General features: G+C 46.3%; 1 protein-coding gene across 6 annotated transcripts; it reads right to left on the bottom strand.

Moving 5' to 3' along the window:
• Positions 1-872: 872 nt before the first annotated feature.
• On the bottom strand, positions 873-21,245 carry LOC108926340 (short-chain dehydrogenase/reductase family 42E member 1-like). 6 transcript variants are annotated; one of them, XM_029253633.1, is made up of 10 exons: positions 21,175-21,245; positions 19,401-19,531; positions 19,181-19,260; positions 8,936-9,037; positions 3,621-3,688; positions 2,238-2,300; positions 1,951-2,081; positions 1,576-1,627; positions 1,417-1,485; positions 873-1,318 (listed from the first exon to the last, which is right to left on the bottom strand). In XM_029253633.1, exons 2-10 carry the CDS (start codon positions 19,448-19,450, stop codon positions 1,166-1,168), a joined length of 768 nt encoding a protein of 255 aa, XP_029109466.1. In that variant the 5' UTR covers positions 19,451-19,531; positions 21,175-21,245; the 3' UTR covers positions 873-1,165. The 6 variants fall into 6 exon arrangements, with proteins under 6 accessions (XP_029109466.1, XP_029109464.1, XP_018594513.2 ...); XM_029253631.1 differs by lacking the exons at positions 19,181-19,260; positions 19,401-19,531; positions 21,175-21,245 and adding an exon at positions 12,794-15,283; XM_029253632.1 differs by lacking the exons at positions 19,181-19,260; positions 19,401-19,531; positions 21,175-21,245 and adding an exon at positions 12,794-15,283 and having other exon boundaries at positions 1,211-1,335.
• Between the last annotated feature and the right edge of the window lie 42 nt (positions 21,246-21,287).

Genomic DNA, 21,287 nt, shown 5'->3' with positions numbered 1-21,287 from the left:
CTATGGAAGATATGGATTTTTTCTTTTGAAAAGGAACATGCATTCAAAAAACAAATGCTGTAAACAGGACATAATGAAATCAGTGCTTTCTTTCAACAAACCAGTGTTTGAGATACACCGACAGTCAACAGGTTCCCAAGCCTGCAGACCAAGGGATCAGGGACATGAGCAAAAAAATGACATGGATAACAGGAGGGGGGGAACCAACACATCATCCTGGATCTTCTCCAGAAAGACCAGCAGCTACACCAATGATGTACAGTAAATTAAAATTATGTGCTACAAGCTTCACGAACTGGCCTTCGACTCCATTAGGTAATAGACAAAAGAGAACCAATCAAGGCAGAGGAATAATGAGGACTGATTTCGGATCATCAGTATATGCAGGCATGTATACATTAATACATACATAGCGAGAGATGCACGCAACCATGCCCATCCCGCCATTGTTGTTAAAAACAAGATGCTGCTTGTGTATCTAAATGATCACATGACACTAGTGTAGGTGAGTGTGCAGAGCATGAGGCAGAGCACATGTCAGCAATATATTCAAACAATACAGTCAAATCACTGAGCAGTCTGAATCATCTGAAAGATACACGTGTGGGCAGCATGTGGAATGTTGTGTTCACCCCACCCAGATGTGCGGGCCCCTTGCATAGCCAACAGAAAAGGCAACGACCAATGAGAAAGTGGTCATTTTTAAGTGCTAGACTCCAGACATGGGCCACTTCCAGTGAGAGACATCTGTGTTACCATTTACCTCCATTCTGGGATTTCACCACAAAGCCAGCTGTGTGGTATGTCCCTTAGGTGAAGTCACATCTAAGAGAACGCTCAATCCCTAAGAGGCACTATGGTCTTCTACTGCCAAACTGGGCACAACGGGGAAAACAAGACAGCTCCTGTGTCCTGGTGGATGCGTTCCAAGAGTGACTTTATACTGGTGAAATGCATCACGCTCGTTGATTTTTAGGTGGGACGGCGAGGGGAACATCCTGGTTTAAAGGCTCTGAGACTCCTCTTATGTGACGTTCCAGAAGACTGCTCCATCACCTCACTTGCTCATCTTCAGTCTTCTCTATGCATCCGTCTCTCTAGCCCTGTTCCCACCTCAGCGGCTCCTTCACCGTCCCACTGGGCACCGTGCCGATTCCGGCCGCCTTCACAGTTCAGTGACGTGCATGGGATAGCTGGGAGGTGGGTGGGGTGCTGTCTGACCCTTCAGCCGATGCAGGTGGCAGCTATGGCATAGCAGGTGGTCCTGCAGGGGATAGCAGCGTTGGCCCTCCTCATCATTCAACTGCAGGCCACAGTCCTGTAGGACAGGAATGACTGTTACACAGTTTGGACAGGTTGTGCACAGACTGGAAAACTACACAGAAGGACAGGCAATGATGGACGGTGACATCTCACCTCGCAGTGGTAACACTCAACGTGATAATCCTTCTCCATGGACACCACTCTGATGGTCTCCTCTGAGCCCTGGGAGGACACGGACACATCTCGTGGCAGTCAGTTATTTGTAGTACACTCCTGGTACGAGTATAAACCATATGGTTAATAACACATTACCTGGGCAGGAAGGATAGGCTGGTTGCATGAGGCACATCTAGGAGCAAAAACTCTGAAATTAAATAAGAAAGAACCAGGTTTGTACCAGAAAAGAGACGGAGCGGTAATCTGAACTTGTCCTTCGCTTGGAGCTGTATCGGGACCTCACCATGTACAACCATTTCTTTCCAAGACTTTCTGGAGATCATATATGAAATATTCATTTAAACCTAGAAGCTGTTACACACACTGACTCTGTATCACCTTCTGGATAGAGAGCAACTGAATGAATTAAACTCTAATGGAATTTATAGCTACAATGAAGCCAAAGCCCCACCAACAAAGAGGTAGCTGGCAATGGTCTCAAAACGTTCAGAGAAAGTGGAAAAGTCTTACGTGTGGTAGTCCTTCACGCAGTAGATGTTGTTCTCCACATCCACTGTGAAAGGCACTCCATCCAGACCTTCGTTACAGACCACACAGCGAAAACAGCTTGGGTGGTATGACTTGCCCAGTGCCTGCAGGATCTAAGAGCAACAGAAGAGGGTACAGGTGAAGAGCAGGCCATGGTACAAACAGCCGATATTTAACATCAGCTTTCAAAATGGACCACAAAGAGATTTTCTGTGCACCAGCTTTTTGCCTCCTCACTCTGTCCCCATTTTCGGATGCAAAAGTCTTACCATTTCCATGATTAGGTGGCCACACACAAAGCACTTGTCTGCTGTTTGCTGAAACCCAGAGTACTGTGAGAAAAGACACAGAAAATGTCATTATCATGAAAAATGACCAACTGCATGGGATGAATGATACACACACACACACACAGTATGCAGTCTATGTGTGTGTGTGTGTGTATATTATATATATATATATATATATATATATATATATATTATATATATGACTCTACTGAGTAAACGCTACTTTGTTGCTCTAGCAGAGCCTTATCTACAGGGGTGCTATCGCTCTCTTCGAGAACGGGGAATTTTGTTTCTTCGCCCATCTTGACAAGCTGCACTTTTCTTCTCCTCCAAACTTAAGACAGGAGCAACTCTTTACACCCTGATGGTGTCAGCAATTGTTCAATGATGTAACAAAGTGCCATGGTGGTGCAGTGAGTAGCGCTGGTGCCTCAGACCTCCAGGGCTGTAGGCTGTAATGTGAGTTTGTATCCATGTCAATCTGTATGGAGTTTGCACGTTCTCTCCATGTTCCTATGGGTTTCCAACAGTCCAAAGATGTGCTTTGAGAGAAATGGTTAGTGTTTGCATGTGTGAGTGAAAAATTGAGTGTATAGTTGTCCTGAAATGGATTAGATTCACGGGGGGCGTGGTGGCAAAGCCGGCTTGGCTAGGTCCTGCTCTCTGGCGGGTCTGGGGTTCGAGCCCTGCTTGGGGTGCCTTGCGATGGACTGGCGTCCTGTCCTGGGTGTGTCCCCTCTCCCTCTAGCCTTGTGCCCTGTGCCCTGGTTAGGCTCCTGTTCGCTGCGACCCCGCTTGGGACAAGCGGTTTCAGACTGCATGCATGTGTGTGCATGTGGATTACAGTCCAGTCCAAGGTTTCCCTGCCTCACATCCTATGCTTCCAGGATAGACTCCTGAACACTGCAACCCTGCACTGGACAAACGGTCATTGATGATGGGTGGCAGTGGGGACGTAAGCTATATTCAATCCTGAAAGAATGTGACATGTAAAATGTGACTTTGGGCTTTTGGCTTGTTCTGTCAGGGGTGGCATGTAAAGGTGGGCAGTACAGACCAATCAATTGGAGGTAGCCTTTACAACTTCTAAACCGCCTATCTTAACCTCGGTGACTTTGCATCTGATGCCAGAATTGAGGCCCCTTAAAGGCTTAATTAGAGGGTAAGTAGGAATAGAAAGTCTGCACAATGTTTGCTCTACTGGCTACAGAAGATAATCTGGATAATACTTGAGATATAGCAAGAGTAATAGAGGTGGAGAACTCAGTACAGCCAGTGCAGTACTTTTGCATTAGAGGTAGACTGTGCAAGTTGTGTGTTTAAAAAAAAATAAAAAAATTGCCCAAAGCCATACAAACATACCAGGAAATCTTCTTCACAGTAGACCTTGCCGTTCACGTTGTAGAAAGCCTTTCCCCGTAGTCTTCTCCCTGAGAGGGGCAGAAAGAAAAGGGACAATGTGAGCCTTAGCACACACATAGGCCAGAGACAAGACAATGAGTCAGCTTCCTGGTTTGGCCAAAGCATTGTGGGAACCCCCATCTCCCCCGCCTCATCTTGAGAGGATCCCCAAAAAAAGCGCAGAAAAATGAAAGCACACAGAAAAGCGGTCCATTCAGAATCTGCTTTAACATACAGCCAGAACAGAGTGAACTTTTGAGTTAAATCAAACGCGGGCTTCATAAAAGATTGGAATTGCCATGACTACTCTAAATATAGCACAGTGCAGTGCAGTCACAGCAAGTTTCATCATTTCAAGAGCTTTAGGTCTTCTGATCTCTGCAGTGTGCGCACATAAAAATACAGCAAATCAAACTGCATGAGGTCTCTGCCACAACGTGGCAAAACACAGGCCACATACATGGCTTTAGTTGGTACTTGGGGCTTAGTCTTTCAGAACTACCACTGCCTTTTCCTAGCTAACTTATACATAGGGTCTATATCATACTAAAAGCTTTCAGAGTAGCAGGCATCATATCACAAAGAGGAAAATGCAGTGATCAGCAATATGAGCACGTCTTGCAAAAAGTAAAGCTGGTGGACCTCCGTTCCAGGAGCATTCAAAGAAAGAAGAGAGACCGCACCTGTTCCCAGCATATCTAAAATATGACCATTTGCCACATCATCACAATTCTATCTGCCATGCATGCTTCCAACAAATAGATAAATAGTTGAAGGGAAAGCCACGAGTCTGGGAGGTAAACACAAAGCGTTCCTCAGCCCTCCTTGTTCCAAGCGCGGATTACTCCAAAAGGACCAGAGGGCTTGTGCAAATAGGGACATTCTTTCTGCCTGAGGTCACTGGCTTGTCCTATTCATCCCCCACCCAGGAGCCCAGCTCAGGGAGAGGGGAGGGGCCTGGCCTGCTGCCCGTCACCCTCTTTGTGTCACAGGAGATGGCTGCGTCTGGGCAGGAGCTCCTTGGTCCCCGAGAGCCTGCAGGGGACATCACTGTGGGGCTCTCCAGTCTCCTCTCCCCATGGTTTTTTTCTACTGGAGATCCTACTGTCACAATACTCGTCATAATTTACTTACCATTGCAGGTAGGAGAGACCACAAACACCTCATTAGGTGAACCGGTAAACACCAGAGTAAGCACTTGTTACGACAACAGAAATGTCAAAGTAATATCTTTTCTACTGGGGAGCCGTTCTGGGAATGTACGTTTTATGGAAAAGCAAAAGCAAGCACAACGGTGTGTCACAACCTAGGCGAGAGAGAACAATTCATTTAGCAAACGAGAGCAAAATAAGTAAAAATGTTCAAAAACTGTTCAAACCCCTAGCTACTGCAGTGCAGAAAAAGAAATGCACTACACTACACATCTGCACGCAGGCACTGCTGAAGACTAAATTAGTTCATCAAAAAATAGACGTTCAGGAGCTACGCTCAACATCGATGGTGCAACACACAGGTGTTCGTGCTCACCGATGATGCACGGCTTGTGGACAAAACCTCCCAAGTGTCGGCTGAGCTCAGGAGGAGCAGATGGTCAGAGGCAGGAATGCCCCCGAGGGCTTTTGGACTGAAGCTTAGAGGGGGACAAATTGATTTGATGGTTTTCTGCCTTCAGTGAACATGACAAAGCACAGTCGGATGAGGGGGGGTGCTTCCTTCTCTGGGTTTCATTATTTCCTGCCCTCAACATGATTTCATTTCAAGCTAGAATCATTGTGCGCTCGCTCAGCACTCAATTCTGTCCATTTCACAAAGACGGGCGAGGCAATGCAACCCAGTGGATCCTGTCCATTGTTTCCCACAGAGGATGTGTCGCCAATGGGAGGAGGATCACATTTCTCCAAGTTCACATTCCTCATTTGTCTGCCTCTGGACCTCAACCAAGCGGGCTCTGCAGGTCCACAACAATTTGTAGAGAATGAAAAATCTGATATCATTTTGTCAAACGGTATAAAGAAAACTTCACTCTCAAAGCAGCCCTCGGCATTAGCAGCGCATTCTCCCTCTATGGCCCCAAAAGAAGGTCATCTACACCATTCCCTTGGTTTAACTCCAGGGCAACGGCCTTGTGTCAGAGCCAGATGCAAGCCCCAGAATTCCGCTTGCTGAAGGATGAGACACTAGGTCAACCTGGGAGCTCACAACCACTTGATATTCCCGATTCTCAAAGGTTTCCATCTTCAACTGCCCAGCCTGCAAGAAAACTCTACTGACAAAACCCACTTTGAACCATGTTGTACATATTTCTGCAGTGTATATCATCTTTAATCCTCTTTGCCCCAGTCAGAGCATAGGGCCCTCACTGCATGCATCCATCAACAGTGTACATATCCTGCCTGAAAACTGAAACACTGCAAAGAGACAAACTGCTTGAACATCTAAAAACGTTAGTTTCTTCTTTGAGAGAGAGTATGACTCTAAGGTTTGAGTACAAGGAAAAGTGCCTGCTTTGGACGCAGTTCTCTCTCCCGGTGCTCTCCTCCGCCCTCCTCTCAGAGAACAATCGAGCCTTTATCACCTGCAGGAGCTTCAGCTGGAAGAACCTTTCTCCTTGCCTGCTAATGGGAACTGCGGTGGGCTCCTCGCCCCAGGCAGCGATGACATGCGTAATGACCGGGGCGGCTGGCAGGCGGGGTCCAAGGTCAGGTGACCCACCTGGCCCGTATCACATCAGCGACAGTTGCAGCGAGCGAGGCAACAGCATTATGAATGTGTGAATGAAGCACCGGAAAACAAAAGGCCCTGGGGCCCGTTTCAAAGGTTTATTTGTCAACCTTCAGAGAGCTTCCTCCAATTATCCCAGAGCAAGACAAAGGCTTGTGTACTTCCAAGAATCACTCCTTTAGTCTGCAATAGGATTCTACCATTTTTTACTCTAAATTTTACTTGAAGTCATTATCTCAACTGCTGGGTCTTGCCTTCAAGGCACGACACCACATCTCATGCCCCTTCCAACAAGCACTTCTTTCCTTCTACAGTCTGCAGGCTTCAGCAGTCACAGCACAAAGCTTGGTTGCTGTTAAGCGCTGTCAACCGGATGTCAACTCTTAGCGACCACATGGACAGAAGGCATCCAAATTGGCTTCCATTTATGCCTTCAGTATTGACAGGTGTGTGTCCAGGATTGTTGTGATTCAGTCCATTCATCTCTCGTTCTCTTCCTTCTCCAACATTTCAAGCCGCTGAAGTCTTTTCAAGAGAATACAATCTTCCCATCATATGTGGAGAACACTATTAATGCAATTTCATTTGCAGCTCTGTAGATTTCGCAATGAGCAAGAAGTTCACTCACATAAGGCCTGATTTCCCCAGTCTTCGTCATCATAGATGGATGTCCTGGCATGGCACGGCATGGCATGGCATGGCATACAGCTATTTACAAGCAAACCAAGCAACAGTTAACGTACAACTGCCTGCAACTTCGCAAGCTGCAATGAAGCAGAACTTGTACCTGCATGGCGCCACAGAAACCATGAAGGTGTGTGGGTTAGTGTAAGTCTCTATGCTTGTTTACATAGCACGCATCCTAGGCGAGCCTGTGCTAAAAAGAAGTCCTGACAGCGGTCGGGGACTCCATTGCATGCTGTGCTTAGCGGGCAGGAGCGGTAGGGGCTGGGAGTGGAGACGCACAAAGCCAGCATTCCCTGCATATTCCTCCCCCTGCAATGCAAACATGACCTTTGTCTCTGACACCGTGGCATTCCGACCGAGTGGAACACACACAAGGGCCTGACCAATGGAGCGCGATCACAGCAGGTGGAACGTCAGGGGTCGGGGGCGAGGAGGGTTTGGCGATAAAGTGGAGAAGTCCCGACGGCAGTCACAGTAGTAAATGCTAAGGTACTTCGGGCTGACAAGTGACTAAACTAGTTGGGTGCTTCTTCAACTAGTCAGCTGGTCTCTAGAGCTCAGAAAGCTCTCTGAGCACATCTTTAGTCACATCTGTAACTGGCAGTTTTGCTGAGGTACATCATTACTAGCACCCTCACTTTGAGCAGGTAGGGCAGCTGCTATATCAACACTTCTTGCAAACCTGCCTCTAGCAAGCAGCATCCTCCAGTCCAGCCTCTGCCAGCTTGCCTGTGTGGCACTGTGTGTAGGGGACTGGTAGGTATCTCACAGCCAAACACCTAGAAAAACTGAAGAGGGTGGGAGGGTGTTGTAGGCAAATTAGTGTAAAACTGAACTGGAACAGTGTTAAGAGTTAGACAGACATGCGACAATTACGGGGATCAGAGGACTGAGTATGTGGCTATGCATAGAGACCATTAAACATATTCTAACAACATATGTTGTGCAAATGCACAAAACAAAAAAAAAAATTCACAAGGACAGGGGTTGTTTTCCCATTGCAGTGTGCTCTGTGTGTACAAACTACTCCAAACACATCCATCCTTTGGAAAATCTTGGCTATTTGTCAAGTACTTTGTGTCTGATGGGCGGGGCAGCGTTTCAGAGCCTGCACTTTCAGGCATGTACCTTGACACAGCATCCAGCCCAGCTACAGGACATGCAGCGTTACGCCAAAGCGCTTATACAGTAATGGTCTTCCAAAAAAGTGCCCTCCTCTGAAAACTGCCACCTGCACTTCCAGTTTCCTCCGAAATCGACCCATTCCTCCTCGATAATCCTGAAATACACTTCAAGTTTCTCCCAGAATGGTTTCATTTCACACAGCTTTCTGTTGAAGCCACAGGCCTAGGCACAACCTGAACCCCGCCTCCAAAACCCGAAAGCCCCCGTTTCTTTGTTAAGTATGACCTGCAGTACACTAAGGCCAATAAAAGGTCCGCTTCAATGTTAAGTTAGGTTCATAGGACCAGAATAGGACCAGGTTAAACTCCTAGTTCCTTTGAGCTATGCCACTGTGTACTCAAGGTAACATTTAATCTTCACATCATTTAAACAGGATTCATGCCAAAGTAAAACATGGGGAGAAATTGTTGATATGACTAATATTAGCCATGACAGAAAGAGCCAGCGGCTGTTGACCTATGCAAGGAACGTGTGACAGGTTGCATATTGTCACAAGCTGCATAGTGAAACCCTGTATGAGTGAACTGTCATTGTAGCTTTCAACTAGATTAATTTTAGCTTCGCTTTATTAAAAAAAAAAAAAAAAAAGAAAAAAACATGGCAAGCTAAGCAAAATACTTCACATAAAAGGTGAGAGAAACAACGATGATCTAGTGATTGAGCTGGAAAGGGGGACAGCTTACCGCAGGAGTGACAAATGAAGCAGTTTGTGTGGTACAGGTTTCCCATGGCTTGGCAGGCCTGACTGGCTCCATACACCCCCTTCCCACATTTGATACAGATACCTGAGATAGTGAGAGAGAGAGAGAGAGAGAGAGAGAGACAGGGTGGGTTGTCGCGGTTAAGGGGGGAACTCCTAAGACCCAGGAGGGGGAGTCACAAAACTTCTCTTGCAACATCCAACACAAGAATTAACAGGCCAAATCCTAGCAAGGAAAGAGCTCATCAAAAACAACAGTCTATCAATCTCAGCATTTCCCCCCCCCACATGTTCCCCCAAAACAGAGACCCCTAAACAGTCGCAGAAACCATGACAAATGACCTGAAGGTCTTTCCGGGTCTTTCGCTTTCCGCTTTGTAGATGAGCGTTACTAATCAACCAAATACCAGAATGTATTGTTGGGTGAAGCAATGACCAATGCCTCCTGCCCTCAGGAACTAAAATTACTAAGGCAACTTCAAAACAAACGCAATGGAAAGCCAACGTTGCACGTTAAGTTTGCGTAACGGAAAAGTACTTCAAAATGTTTGCTTATAAAACGAGCGTCCGTGTGACTTTTGATCGCCGCAAACAAGGGAAACTCAAGGAGAGTCTCTAGCACCCCTCCGGCACTAGTTGGACTAAATCAGTAGCCCCCCAACCTTAGTCCTTAAGGGCCACAGAACATGCTGCTTGTCACGCAACCTTAACTTTTCACCAGGTTACCGGGGTGACGGATAGCGTAACGGTTACAGTTGCTGCCTTTGGATACGAAGGTCGCTGGTTCATATCTTACATTCTGCTTATATTTCCTACCCTAAATCTCGGTAGGAAAAATGCCCAGCTGTAGAAATATGTACATGTAATTTTAAGTTACTTAATGTAACTTACTTTGGAGAAACACATCAGCTAAATGAATAAATGTAGCTTGTCACCTGGATAATAAATTCTTGTTTGAGAATCAAATAATGCATTAATTGATAATGAACTCTATAAAACTTGTGGAATCCTAGCCGTGAAGGACCATGGCTGGGCTCCTCTTTTTTAGGTATGCTACTGTGAAACTGTGATACTATGGTAAAGTAATTTCCCTGTGCCTCAAAGGGAATCAGCAGTAGTACGTATAATCACGAGGTCGGATATGACCGTGGAAAAAACGTTAACGATTGGCTTGGCTAACAGCCAGGTCATACATTCATCACACGAAAACACAGGTGCAGCATTACTGAGACTCCCAGAAGCTCACAGGTTTTCATTACAATAAGGCTTTAAAAGTGATCCAAACACTGTTAATAGCAGGAACACCCTAAACCGCAGAAGCAGATGTGTCAAACACCACATTTACCACGTATCTTGACCATCTTTGCCACTTCTAAGCCATTTTGACTTAGAGCACGTAGATCCTATAGACGTTACCGTCGCCATCATCATCACCACCACCACCACCACTAGTCTTTACTTAGCTGATGTTTTTGTCCAAGGTAATTTACCATGTAAGGATTGTACAAGTTATCTGTAACAGAAGTAAAAACCCTGAGGGCTGACTTGTCGTGCAGTAGTTTCTCAAGCCTGTAGGACATACAGTACTAACATTAGAGCACAGACTGTGCTTTATATACGGCAGTCTAACAGTCCTTGTCAGATTATGGAATGTTCTTCCTGAAAAAATGAAGTTTAGACTGTTTTACACTCCATCTTAGGCAAGCAAACAAAAAAAAAATATATATTTTAAAAGGAGCTCAATATTTATGTCAAGTCACTGCAAAGCAAATTAAGCATATCTCTAAAAACAGTCTTTGAAAAAGGCCAGTCAGTGTTTACATGATAGGAGAAGGCTGAGCTGGAAACTTTTAATGAGGACTTTATTTCAAGAGACCCATAAATCCCCTCCATGCTTGAATGAGTACAGGAAGCCCACTTTGTGAAAGGGACCCAAAAGGATTACCTTCAGCTGTTCGAGTGTATTTATGTGCTTGTTTTACAAGTCATTACTAACGTCCAGCCACAAAAATGTGAGCAGGCATATGTAGTCATTTTGCACATCATTTTATGAGAAGCAAAACCGTGGCAGTCAAAAGGCAAGAAAAGACAACGGACTGTGGAGACTAGAGCACTGTACAAGTCTAGTGAAAGCAAGGGAAGGATCTGGCTGAAAACGTTACTCAGAAGAACGTTATCCACATCGTACTCTTACTGAAATGCACAATACCATACAGTGCACACCTTGTGTTTGGATCTCTTTACCATTCTTTACCATTCATTTACGTTATCAGCTACAAACCCAGAGACTTAGAATTTCTTCCCTTCCCCCACCCAATTGACTGCATTTCTAAAATCCTAGGTTCAGAAACATCAATAGTACATCTTCCAAGCAGTGAGGAAGAAATGGTTAGCATTAAAACGATGTCCTTGAGCGATCGAATCTAGTGCTGGGGTCGTGTCAAGTCAAACAGCAAGAGCGACAAGCGGAGAGGATGTCACTATAAATACAATACCATTAGCCCAAACTTAAAATTATGCTTTTTGCAATAAAGCACTATTGCTGCCATTATTATTCTAAGCAGGTGATCAGACTTTAACCCCCCTCCCCGCCAGGGTCCCTGCCAGCAGTGCACACCCCTGGTTTTGTCTGGCTAGACTGCCAAGATCCCATGCCAAGCATGTGCAGCAGCCCCACTGACTGGCTAATGAATGGCTTTGTGGGGGGGCCGGGCCAGGCCAGGCCAGGCCGGGGCTGGATGAACTTGCGGCAACAGCTTTGTCTTCTGAAGCCAGCTGTCGATTTACAGCTAATTTGATGACAAGCAACAGTGCCACCCTCACCCCCTCGCAACAAAACGGGATGCAAAACAACATCGCGAGTCGGCAGCACCAGGCACAGCGCTACGGGTCTCAACGGCACGCCGATGAATCCGGCTGCAGGCGGCGTGAATACAGAGCGCACTTTCTTTGCCTGCTGCGAGAACTTCCGTCTTCTCTCTTGACTTTCACCTGCTGCCCTCTGATAAGCGAACAACTGGTCTCACACACCACAGGCGAGCACTGTTCTACAGGAGCTGGCGTTGGAAAGGGCTGGAACTATCTGAAACCCAGAGATCTGCCGACTCTAAATTGTCTGGAGCTTTTTGGAGCACTTCTTCTCACCTTAAGGATGGTTTATGCCACAGCGGAAAGTCTATTTACAGGAGGCACAAGTAGAGGACTTTCTTGCAGCTTTGCCGAGTCCTTTCATCCCATCTCAACAAGTACATCTGATATTAATGCCAAATCAAAACAATATCACAAAAAATAAATGAAAACCTGTGAAAGGTTTAAGGAGAATTTTGAAGAAGTTTATTTACATGCCAATACAAGTAAAGAATTCTGCAATGGCAAACAGCATCTGTAAAACAGTCCTACGGCATATAAAAAATAAACACCTTTGAACTTGCAGGCCTTCAATGAAATATTTAATACATACAGTTGGGTCTAAGGCAGGGGAGTGGAACTTCAAACATAACTATTTTAATATTACCTTCTTCGTTAGACTTTAGAGCAATCTGACACGTTTCGGGGTCTGAATTGTAAAATCCGTCACCAGGGGAGTATGATGTTCAATTCGGCTTTAATGTTATACTGAGAAAATACAGCACTGGTCATTTTCACACCCTGAAATATTGGATTTGTTCAGCAACGGCCTGTTGAGCAGCAGATCTGGGAGGTGGAAGACGCTCAGAAGGGGACACTTCTTTCACTTGCGGTACAAATTTTGGAAAAATGCACCTCTTCATTGCCAAGTCCTACCTTTCCTCATTATAGTCACACCATGATTTGTACCGCCCACGGGAAAACTGGGACTTACCAAAATACTCTTTTTTCACGTGCATCTCCAACTCCTTCTCGAGCTCTAAGGTGAGGGCTTCCAGTCTTCTTTCTACCTGGCTTGGCCCACTGTCCCGACACGGTGCGATCTGCTGGGGCAACTTTAATTTGTGGCCCAGGGCCGAGTTTTTCGCAGGGTTTCCATAAGCGAAATGTGCCGGAACCGCTGCGGCAACTTCAGGGTACAGTCCCAGCGGAGCAGCCTGCTGAGGTGCGTCTTGGGTTCCGGGAGACGACTGCAGGCGGCTCCTATTCTGCAAGCAGCTCGAGTCTCTGAAATCTTGAACCACGGCATCTTCCTGTAACCCGGGAACCATCACGGAGGAGCGAGGGGAGGGCCCCTGCGGTTCCGAAAACATGCCCACGGATCCCCTCGAGCTGCGGGAACTCCTGGAGCTGTGGCTGGAGATGCTCGACCTGGGGCTCGCCATACAGTTGAACCCCGGCGAGGGTCTCGCGCCTCCCTCCTGGCTGCTGATGCTGGAGCGGGGGCTGAGCACAGGAGCACCCTGGAGGGCCACGCCCTCCTGCTCCTGGCTCGCCGAAGGCCCGTACCGCGGATCGGAGCAACTGGAGCGAGGGCTCGCGCCGGCCGAGCACTGGCTGGCCGTGCTGGACCTCGGGCTGCCGTGCCTCTGGTCGTAGCCCATGCTGATGCCGCTGGTGCGGTTGCTGCCGGGCTTGCTGCTGCAGTCGCAGCCGATAAAACTGGCCCTGGGACTGGGACTGGAGTGTTTGCTGGTGTCGCTGGCCGTGCTCGCGTAGCTCGACCTGGGGCTCGGCGCGTAGCCCCCGTCGCGCTGCTGCAGCAGGCTGCTCCTAGGGCTCGGCTGCCTGTCCTGGGCCGGGCCCGCCGCGCCGGCGCCCCTGCCGGCCGGAGCCGAGGCAAAAGGCCCCTGTTTGGCGGGCGCCGTGCCCTCGGAGCCGCTCCTGTGCGCTTGCACCTCCGCGGAGTGTCTCCGGTGGGAGGGCGCGGGCCGGGCGCCATGGCTGTCCTCGGAGGCCAGCACATCCCAGTGCGCGTCCCAGTGCGGGGCCCGGCTCCCGTTCGCCGGGGCCACCGCCAGCACCTTGTCTGCGGACGCCGGCAGCTCGTCGGCGGGGGTGTGGAGCCGCTGGGGAGGAGCACAAGGCCCGCCGCCCCTCTTGCCTCTCTGCTCCGAAGCCTCTCCCCCCGAGGAGGCCGAGGGAGCCGCGCCAGCCGCGCCGTACAGAGACACGCACTGGATCAACTTGCTCGCCCGGAGTCCCGCGGGGTCCTCGGACCGCTCCATGTCGGACACGCAGCGCCGCCCGCACTTAAGAGGCCGTTGAGAGGCCCTCCTCCCTCCTCGCCTCCCGGCGCCCGCCGTTCGCACCGCTGCAGCCTCCGCTCGGACGGCGCGCGCACTTCCACTTGTGCTCTTTGATAACTTGAGCCGCCTCGTCTTCACAATCGGCGCCGGCGCGCTCGCGCTCGCGCTCCGCGGAGGAATTTGCGCCGAGGAGTTTACGAGTTTCCTGGATTTGTCATGCGGCGTCCACTTCCACAATTCATGGAGCGCACCGATAAACGAGGCTGCATTGCCCGGCGGGAGCAGCGCAGCTGCCGAAGCCCGAGACTGAGTCTGGCGCAGAAGCGCGAGCGCTTATTGTAAAGGGCGAGTGGAGGGACTCGTTTGTGCGGAAGGAATGTGAGGAAGAAGACGCGGCTGCGCTGCGGCCCTCTGGAATGTGCTTAATGCCGGAGAGGAACAATGATCGTAACTAGCACGGCTGCACGGGGAGGAATACGGAGGGGGGCGAGCCGAAGCAGAGCGAGATGAACGGCACGTTTCCCTATTTATATCTCCAGCGCGAGAAGTAGAGCCCCGAGGCGCGAATTTCGGTGCGCTCGAGCGCATCGCCGCGCGACACTCGCGGAACAGGTACCTCGAGCCCAAGCAGTGAGCGGCATCAATAATAACGGCAACGCTGGTCACGACGACAGTCACACAGTGCACTTCGCTGTCTCGCGCACAGAGCACAGGACCCCGTCACACTAACCATGCCATGGCCATGATGTGGGGAAAGCGCGGTCAATAATAAAATGCGTTTAGATGAAGGCGCGTTAACAAACATTCAAAAGCTGTGTGTGTGTGGGCGCAGCCACAAAAAATGCAATACGAGTAACGCGTCTTTCAAAATATCAACTTATCTTCTTTCCTACGTTCCACCAGCACTGGCTCCCACTGTTTCTGCCTCTGAAGTCACCGGAAAAAAATAATACATACTATGTGCGCACTAAATTTAAGTAATCCGGCAAACTCCCTTCACGCCACGAAAGAGAAACGTTTCTCGTTCAATCATCTACCTAAGAGGGACCGACGCAAAGCTTTAGCCGCGAGGCTGGCGTTGTCTCCGTTTCAGTCGTCGCGCTATCGCCGTCTTCTGAATGAACGCGCTCGGCTCCGCGTCGTAAGGCTGAAAACTTTGCTCTATCGTTTGTATTTCTTCTGGGGACGAGACACCGGATGCCCCCTGGCGACAATGACTCGCTACTGCACCCCTGAAAAACGGTGCCAGTTATTCGTGCAAAAAGACCTTTTTAAACAATTCCCTTGCACTATTTATTCATCTGTACGACACATTACCTAAATTATACTACATTATTTTAGGAGCCAAAGTATGGCAGTAACAAAATACGATCGCTGTTCTTTGCATTTCCCAGGGCTTGATACAATAAAATGGGCAAACGTCAGAGGCTGACATTTACTCAACAAAATTCCATTTATTTCAGATCATCCATGTTCCCTTTTCCCTAAAGTCCACATTAGATCAAGAGGTGTCCCAGAATTTATAAGTATCTGTGTCTGTATGATACATTCTCTTTCAAACAGTCACATCTTACTGTACTTTACAAACACTAAATTATGAGATTGCTTTCAAGCCATTTTTTAAACAGACCATTCTGCATTATATTTCAGAAGTATTACATAAGTCTAATAATGTCTACATCAATAAAAGCACAATAGATTGGAACAATAGACTATTAATAAGGCAAGTAAAAAAAAAAAAATCACAAAGTACAGTCATATCATTAAAAACAGTAGTACACCACAGTTTTCTTTCAAAAAGATCACATGCTATATTCCATGACAATCTAATTCACAAAGAAACTGACATTGACGTTGCTTTATGAGAAATAGTTTTTACACTGTGGTCCATCAAGCCTTTCCTGCAAAATGAGCAATATTCAGATTCACATTCTGAGCTTCCCTTTTATCAATGTGTTTCTACTTTTCAATAACTCCCTCTATGGTAAAATTTTAAATGTCACCCTTTGACATTACTGCAACAGAAACATACAATGGATTTGATAACTGTCTACAGTATTCTTTGTTGTAAGCTGAAAATCATTCAGTATCTTAAATTTACGAGTCAGTATTAGCCAAGATACTACTTGCTTCCCAGCAGCATCTGAGGTGGGACTGACCAACTAAATGCACGTTTCTTAGGCATTTCTTAATTTTGAAGTACACTCAGGCCTGCTATAACAGAATTCTGTACAACATCTTATGGAAAAATAGACAGATGATCCTCAACTAACGATGGGGCTACGTTCCGATAAACCCATCATAAGTGGAAAAATCGAAAAAGACTACAGTATTGCATGTACCGAACATCCTAGCCTAGCCTACCTTCAACATGCTCAGAACACTTACCATAGCCTACAGCTGGGCAAATTTAAGCAGGAGACACACATGGGCGTTTAGTAAACATGATAGGATACGAAAACACAAAATAAAAAAACGCTTTCAACACAGTATCGGTTGTATACACTTGCAGTTGTTTACACTCGTTCACGTAATCACTATGAGGTTGCTGCGAGCGTGGTTGAGTGGACTCTGCGGCTCGCTGCCATCACCCAACATTAGGAGTGAGTATCGTACGACATATCACAAGTGCAGGAACAGATTGAAATTCGAAGTACGGATTCTACCGAATGCGTATCGCCATCGTATCATCATGAATTCGGAAAATCGTAGGTTGAACCATCGTAAGTAGAGGAGCATCTGTACCCTTTAATACAGCAGGCTTATAAATCAGTACAATAGCATTTTTCCCTGTAGCCTGGTAATTTAACTTCCAGGCCAGCCACCTTTACTTGTGTCATTTTAGCCAATGGCAGCTTTTAAAAAATGACAGTTCAGTCTGAGTGCAATGCAGCTGCTGCATGGGTTTCGGGCTATCTTGTACACTGGTACAAAACAGTCTAATTATGGAAAGAATCATTACAAGCCGAGAATGATAAACACTTAAGTGGAGAAATCCCGTTGTCAATGTTGATACTTGAAGACAATTTTTAGAGAAGAAAAAAGTCACTCCATGGGCAGTTGCTGTGCAGTTTTCATGTTGTGTAAAAGCTGGTATGAAGACATCCCAATAAAAACAAAGTATTTAAACAGGAAAGGAACTGTCTTTCAGGGCTCCTGTGCATTTCAGTCACCCAGACAAGAGTGAAAGGGAATATTTAAATCCAAATAAAACACACAATGCTCCACATCAGAAAACAAGTATTGTGGTAGCAAAGTGTTTTTAATTAAAATACTATTTTCATTTAAAAAGCAGAAAACCGAATACTCAGTAGTGTAGCACCACTTAAAAATGAGAACTGCACCTTTTAAAAGACAAACTGCCCTGGTACAGGCTAAAAACAGCTTTTTTCAAGCCACAGTAAGATATAAACAAGATAAAATAGTAAACGGGAGTTTAAAAAGACGTTGTTAGAATGAGCGTTCCCCAATGTATAAAAGGTCTGTTGTCGTTTTTTAAACTGGCGTTCAAACCACGTTTAAATCCAAACACTTTAACTCTGCATTGGACAAATGGTTACTGTTAATGACTGAATGAAAATAGGAGCAGTGCAGTGGGGTTGCCCTGCTGCCTCACAGCACCTGCGCTGTTTGGACATAGGTTTGAATTCAGTTCAGTCTGTGCGGAGTTTGAGCATCCTGTCCAGGGGGTACTCCTGCCTTGCGGATTGGCCCTTGGTCTCTAACAAAAACAATTTTCGTTGATGCAAAATATTAAAAATACAGTATGTTGGTGTTACTGGTATGCAGTAAAACCACATTTTAATTTTCATAATTAATTATACAGTGGGCGATGTTTTTTCTCTGGGAACCCCTTATTTTTATGAAGGGGGGGATAATTGTAATTCAGCTTCCCCACAATGGTAACTTGCCTAACAAGGCGATTTCAATGAACTAACACCACTGCTTGTATTAGTCGAAATACAGTCGTCAAACATTCAGCTTTCTGTTAATTTGGTCTCCTAATACTGAGGTATGAATCATAAACCTAAGGTATACCGTAACGACCAAAAACACTTAGGTACCAACAACTGGTATGTAGGAAAACAGCACAGCAACTACTGCAATTGTAAGCACCATGCCCTTCAATATCTTCCTAAAGGGTGACATAGGCTTCTTCCCGTGTCCTTTATTCTTAAACCATTGCACTACTTCATTCAAGCTGTACTTCTGAGGTCTATAGCCCAACTCTGTCATGGCCTTAGCAATGCTAAAGTAATGGGTGACACCAGTCTTGTAGACCTCAGTGCGTGTGAGCAGTGGTTGGAAGTTGTACACCCAGCCCAAGAGGTAGTGAACCACCTCGGTAAGAAACGCAAAGTAGTATACAAAGGAGAGGGGCAGCCGTACCTTTGGGAAGTCGTAACCCAGGCCCTCCACAAGCGGCCTGAAAAACTCAAAGTTGTTGACAGGCCTGCCATCCGATATAAAATAGGCTTGCCCTGCAGCACGGTATTCCCTGCGGGATGTTAGGGCTGCGGCGGCCAGCTCATGAGCTAATACCAGGTTGTCCACGTGGACAAATTCCACCAGGCTGCTGGCTTCTCCATACACAAATCTAAAGATGCCCCTCTCAATGTAACGGACGATTCTTGGCAGGTGCCTCTGTTCACCAGGCCCATAAATACCCGCTGGACGCAAGGCACATGTCCTTAGGATGCCTGAAGCATAATGCAGAGCAGTACCGTTGGCTTTCAGCACTGCCATTTCTGCTAGCGACTTCGTCCTGGAATAATGGTCAAGGTGTAGGTGGAGAGGCAGGTATGGAAGGCTCTCGTCCCCATTCTCTATTATTTGCCCACCAAAGACAACATTAAAGGTGCTTGTGTACACCAGCCGGGGGATGCCGTTTGCTACACAAGCCCTGATCACGTGCTCAGTTCCCTGTAAATTCACCGCCTCAATCAGCCCTCGGTTCAGTTGCTCCTTGCCAGACATGCCAAAGGAGGCAATGTGGAAAACACAGTCCATTCCCTGCGCTGCCTTTTCAACCTCTGTGTATTCTCGGATGTCCCCCTTCAGGAATTCCATACCGTCTGGGATCTCTTCGTTCGGTGGCTGGATGTCAAACAGTATCACTTTAGCTCCCTTTTTATGTAATGCACATGCAAGGCTGAAAAATAATGGAAAGAAGTCTTTAATATTTAATAAGCAGCTACACACCACACTTACTTGTATGTTCACAAAATTTAAAAGCAAAGCAGAAAAGGTCAAAAGTTGCCTGTGCTACCACCTTTGTTGAGACTGACTTACCGATAACCAAAGTAACCTCCACCACCAGTGATGAGAAAGGGGCCATTCATTGTCGAGTTATGGCTCTCCGTTGTTGTGTCAGAAGCTTTTGTCCAATACAAAGAGAGAAAATGCAGGACTGAATGTCCCTCCTACAGAAAGGGGAAAAAATTGTGTGTCTGTGTGTGTGTGTAAGAAACTCAAGTTCAAATGCCCAGAAAGAAAAGCTTACAATGCAACCAAATATCCATAAATTACCTCATCATAAAAGTCTCCATACACCAACATTGTTTAAAAAAAAAAAAAAAAAAAAGCTATATTAAGCTCTGCCTTATGTTGACAATATTGTATGAGACTATCATCCACAACTAGAGGACGCTTATTGTTCTGTAAGACAACTAACTCTTTTTATGCCTAACTTAACAACGAGCACCTGATTTGCTGACATTGTTCATTTGTAAAGAACACAGATTTTCACATTTAATTGCTGATACAAACAGTCCCATAAGGCTAACACTAATGCTATCTGGTGTGTTGCTCTCATTCTGCCCACGTCAGGCACCTCCATGCAGTGCACACAGACTAATTATTAGTTATTAATTCCCAAGCCATCAAAACCTCTGCAGCTGATACAGAACACTGCTGCACGTTGTGCCTGACTTGCCAAAGCGTTCCCATGTATCTCCTCTACTCGTTTCTCTGCACTGGCTTCCAATAGCTGCCCGAATGAAATTAATGACCCTTAATCCCGCCTACATGCATCAATAGAACTGCTCCTAGCTATTTACATTTACTTATTTAGCAGATGCTTCTCTCCAAAGCAACCACCAATGAACTCGTCTACTTCTGCTGGCTTGGTGGTCCCGCGCACGAAAGGTAAAGCATGGAGATTCTCGGTTCTGGTTCCAACATGGTGGAATAACCTTCCCCTTTCACTCAGAACTGCTGAAACTCTGTACACGTTTAAGAAGGGTCTGAAAACTCACGTTTTCCGCACTCACTTCGCCCATGATCTCTCAAGCTCACGTATGGTGTAAATGTTCATGCACCGTAACTTTATGAGATAAGCCTTTACACAGCTGCTACTCCTGTTTTGTATGTTAAATGTTTGTGTACCTTTTAAAAAAAATAAATAAAAACTTGTAGGAAGGTGATCAGGATTCATTCCTCTCTTCTGAGTTTTATCCACCTACCTGTGCAATGAACATCGGTGCAAAGTGAAAAGAAACTAACTTTAAGAATGAATCACATGATTATGTCTGCAACTATGTCTCTTTCCTAATTGCATGCACAAATTGTATTTTCTCTGAGATGTACGGCGTAGCTTTGGAGAAGCGTCTGCTAAATGAATAAATGTAAATGTAAGTACGAACACATTCGTAGAACTTTGTTTTTGCGGGAAGGGGCTCCTGTTTTCTGAAATGAATCTTAATAAACCAGAAGACAGTCAGTCATGATGAACTTAAGGCACTGTTTTCACCTCAGATTTTGAATTTTTTTATTTTTTATCGCACTAATGATACGTGCAAGACTCACGTAAGATTTTTTTTTTCTGAATTTTAAGTGGTCATAAACGCTGCTGTTAGAATTCCCGTGAAAGAATAAACTACATTACTACTAAATTTTCACACGAGTGGCCTGTGGCGCCGCGGACCACAATTAAAATCAGTCAGTGGTGAAGTTGTAGTGTTAAAATATTATATAACGCAAATATCGTGGCCTGGACAGTTACTTCACACAACAGAATAACCTGTCAAATAACAACAGAAATATGTTTTGAGATTTATGAGGATACCTCACTCAGCTGCTGTTATCCTTTTCAAAGGGCAGTTTTAAGTGTGAAATAAACCTTTGCCCTCGCCGAAGAGCTCAAAGGAACTGGGGCACAAACTTCCTGTAGTGGGCGTG

This window comes from Scleropages formosus, chromosome 7 (genome assembly GCF_900964775.1).
Source record: "Scleropages formosus chromosome 7, fSclFor1.1, whole genome shotgun sequence".
NCBI lineage: Eukaryota > Metazoa > Chordata > Actinopteri > Osteoglossiformes > Osteoglossidae > Scleropages > Scleropages formosus.
This window is presented reverse-complemented; position numbering and strand designations above follow the sequence as displayed.

Excerpts from the sequence above, each read along its gene's own strand:
- LOC108926340 (XM_029253631.1), bottom strand. The coding sequence starts at position 14,087 with ATGGAGCGGTCCGAGGACCCCGCGGGACTCCGGGCGAGCAAGTTGATC. Across the intron at positions 3,689-8,935 it reads CTTCATTTGTCACTCCTGCG|GGAGAAGACTACGGGGAAAG; the intron begins GTAAGCTGTCCC and ends TGCCCCTCTCAG. Across the intron at positions 1,319-1,416 it reads TTGAGTGTTACCACTGCGAG|GACTGTGGCCTGCAGTTGAA; the intron begins GTGAGATGTCAC and ends CCTGTCCTACAG.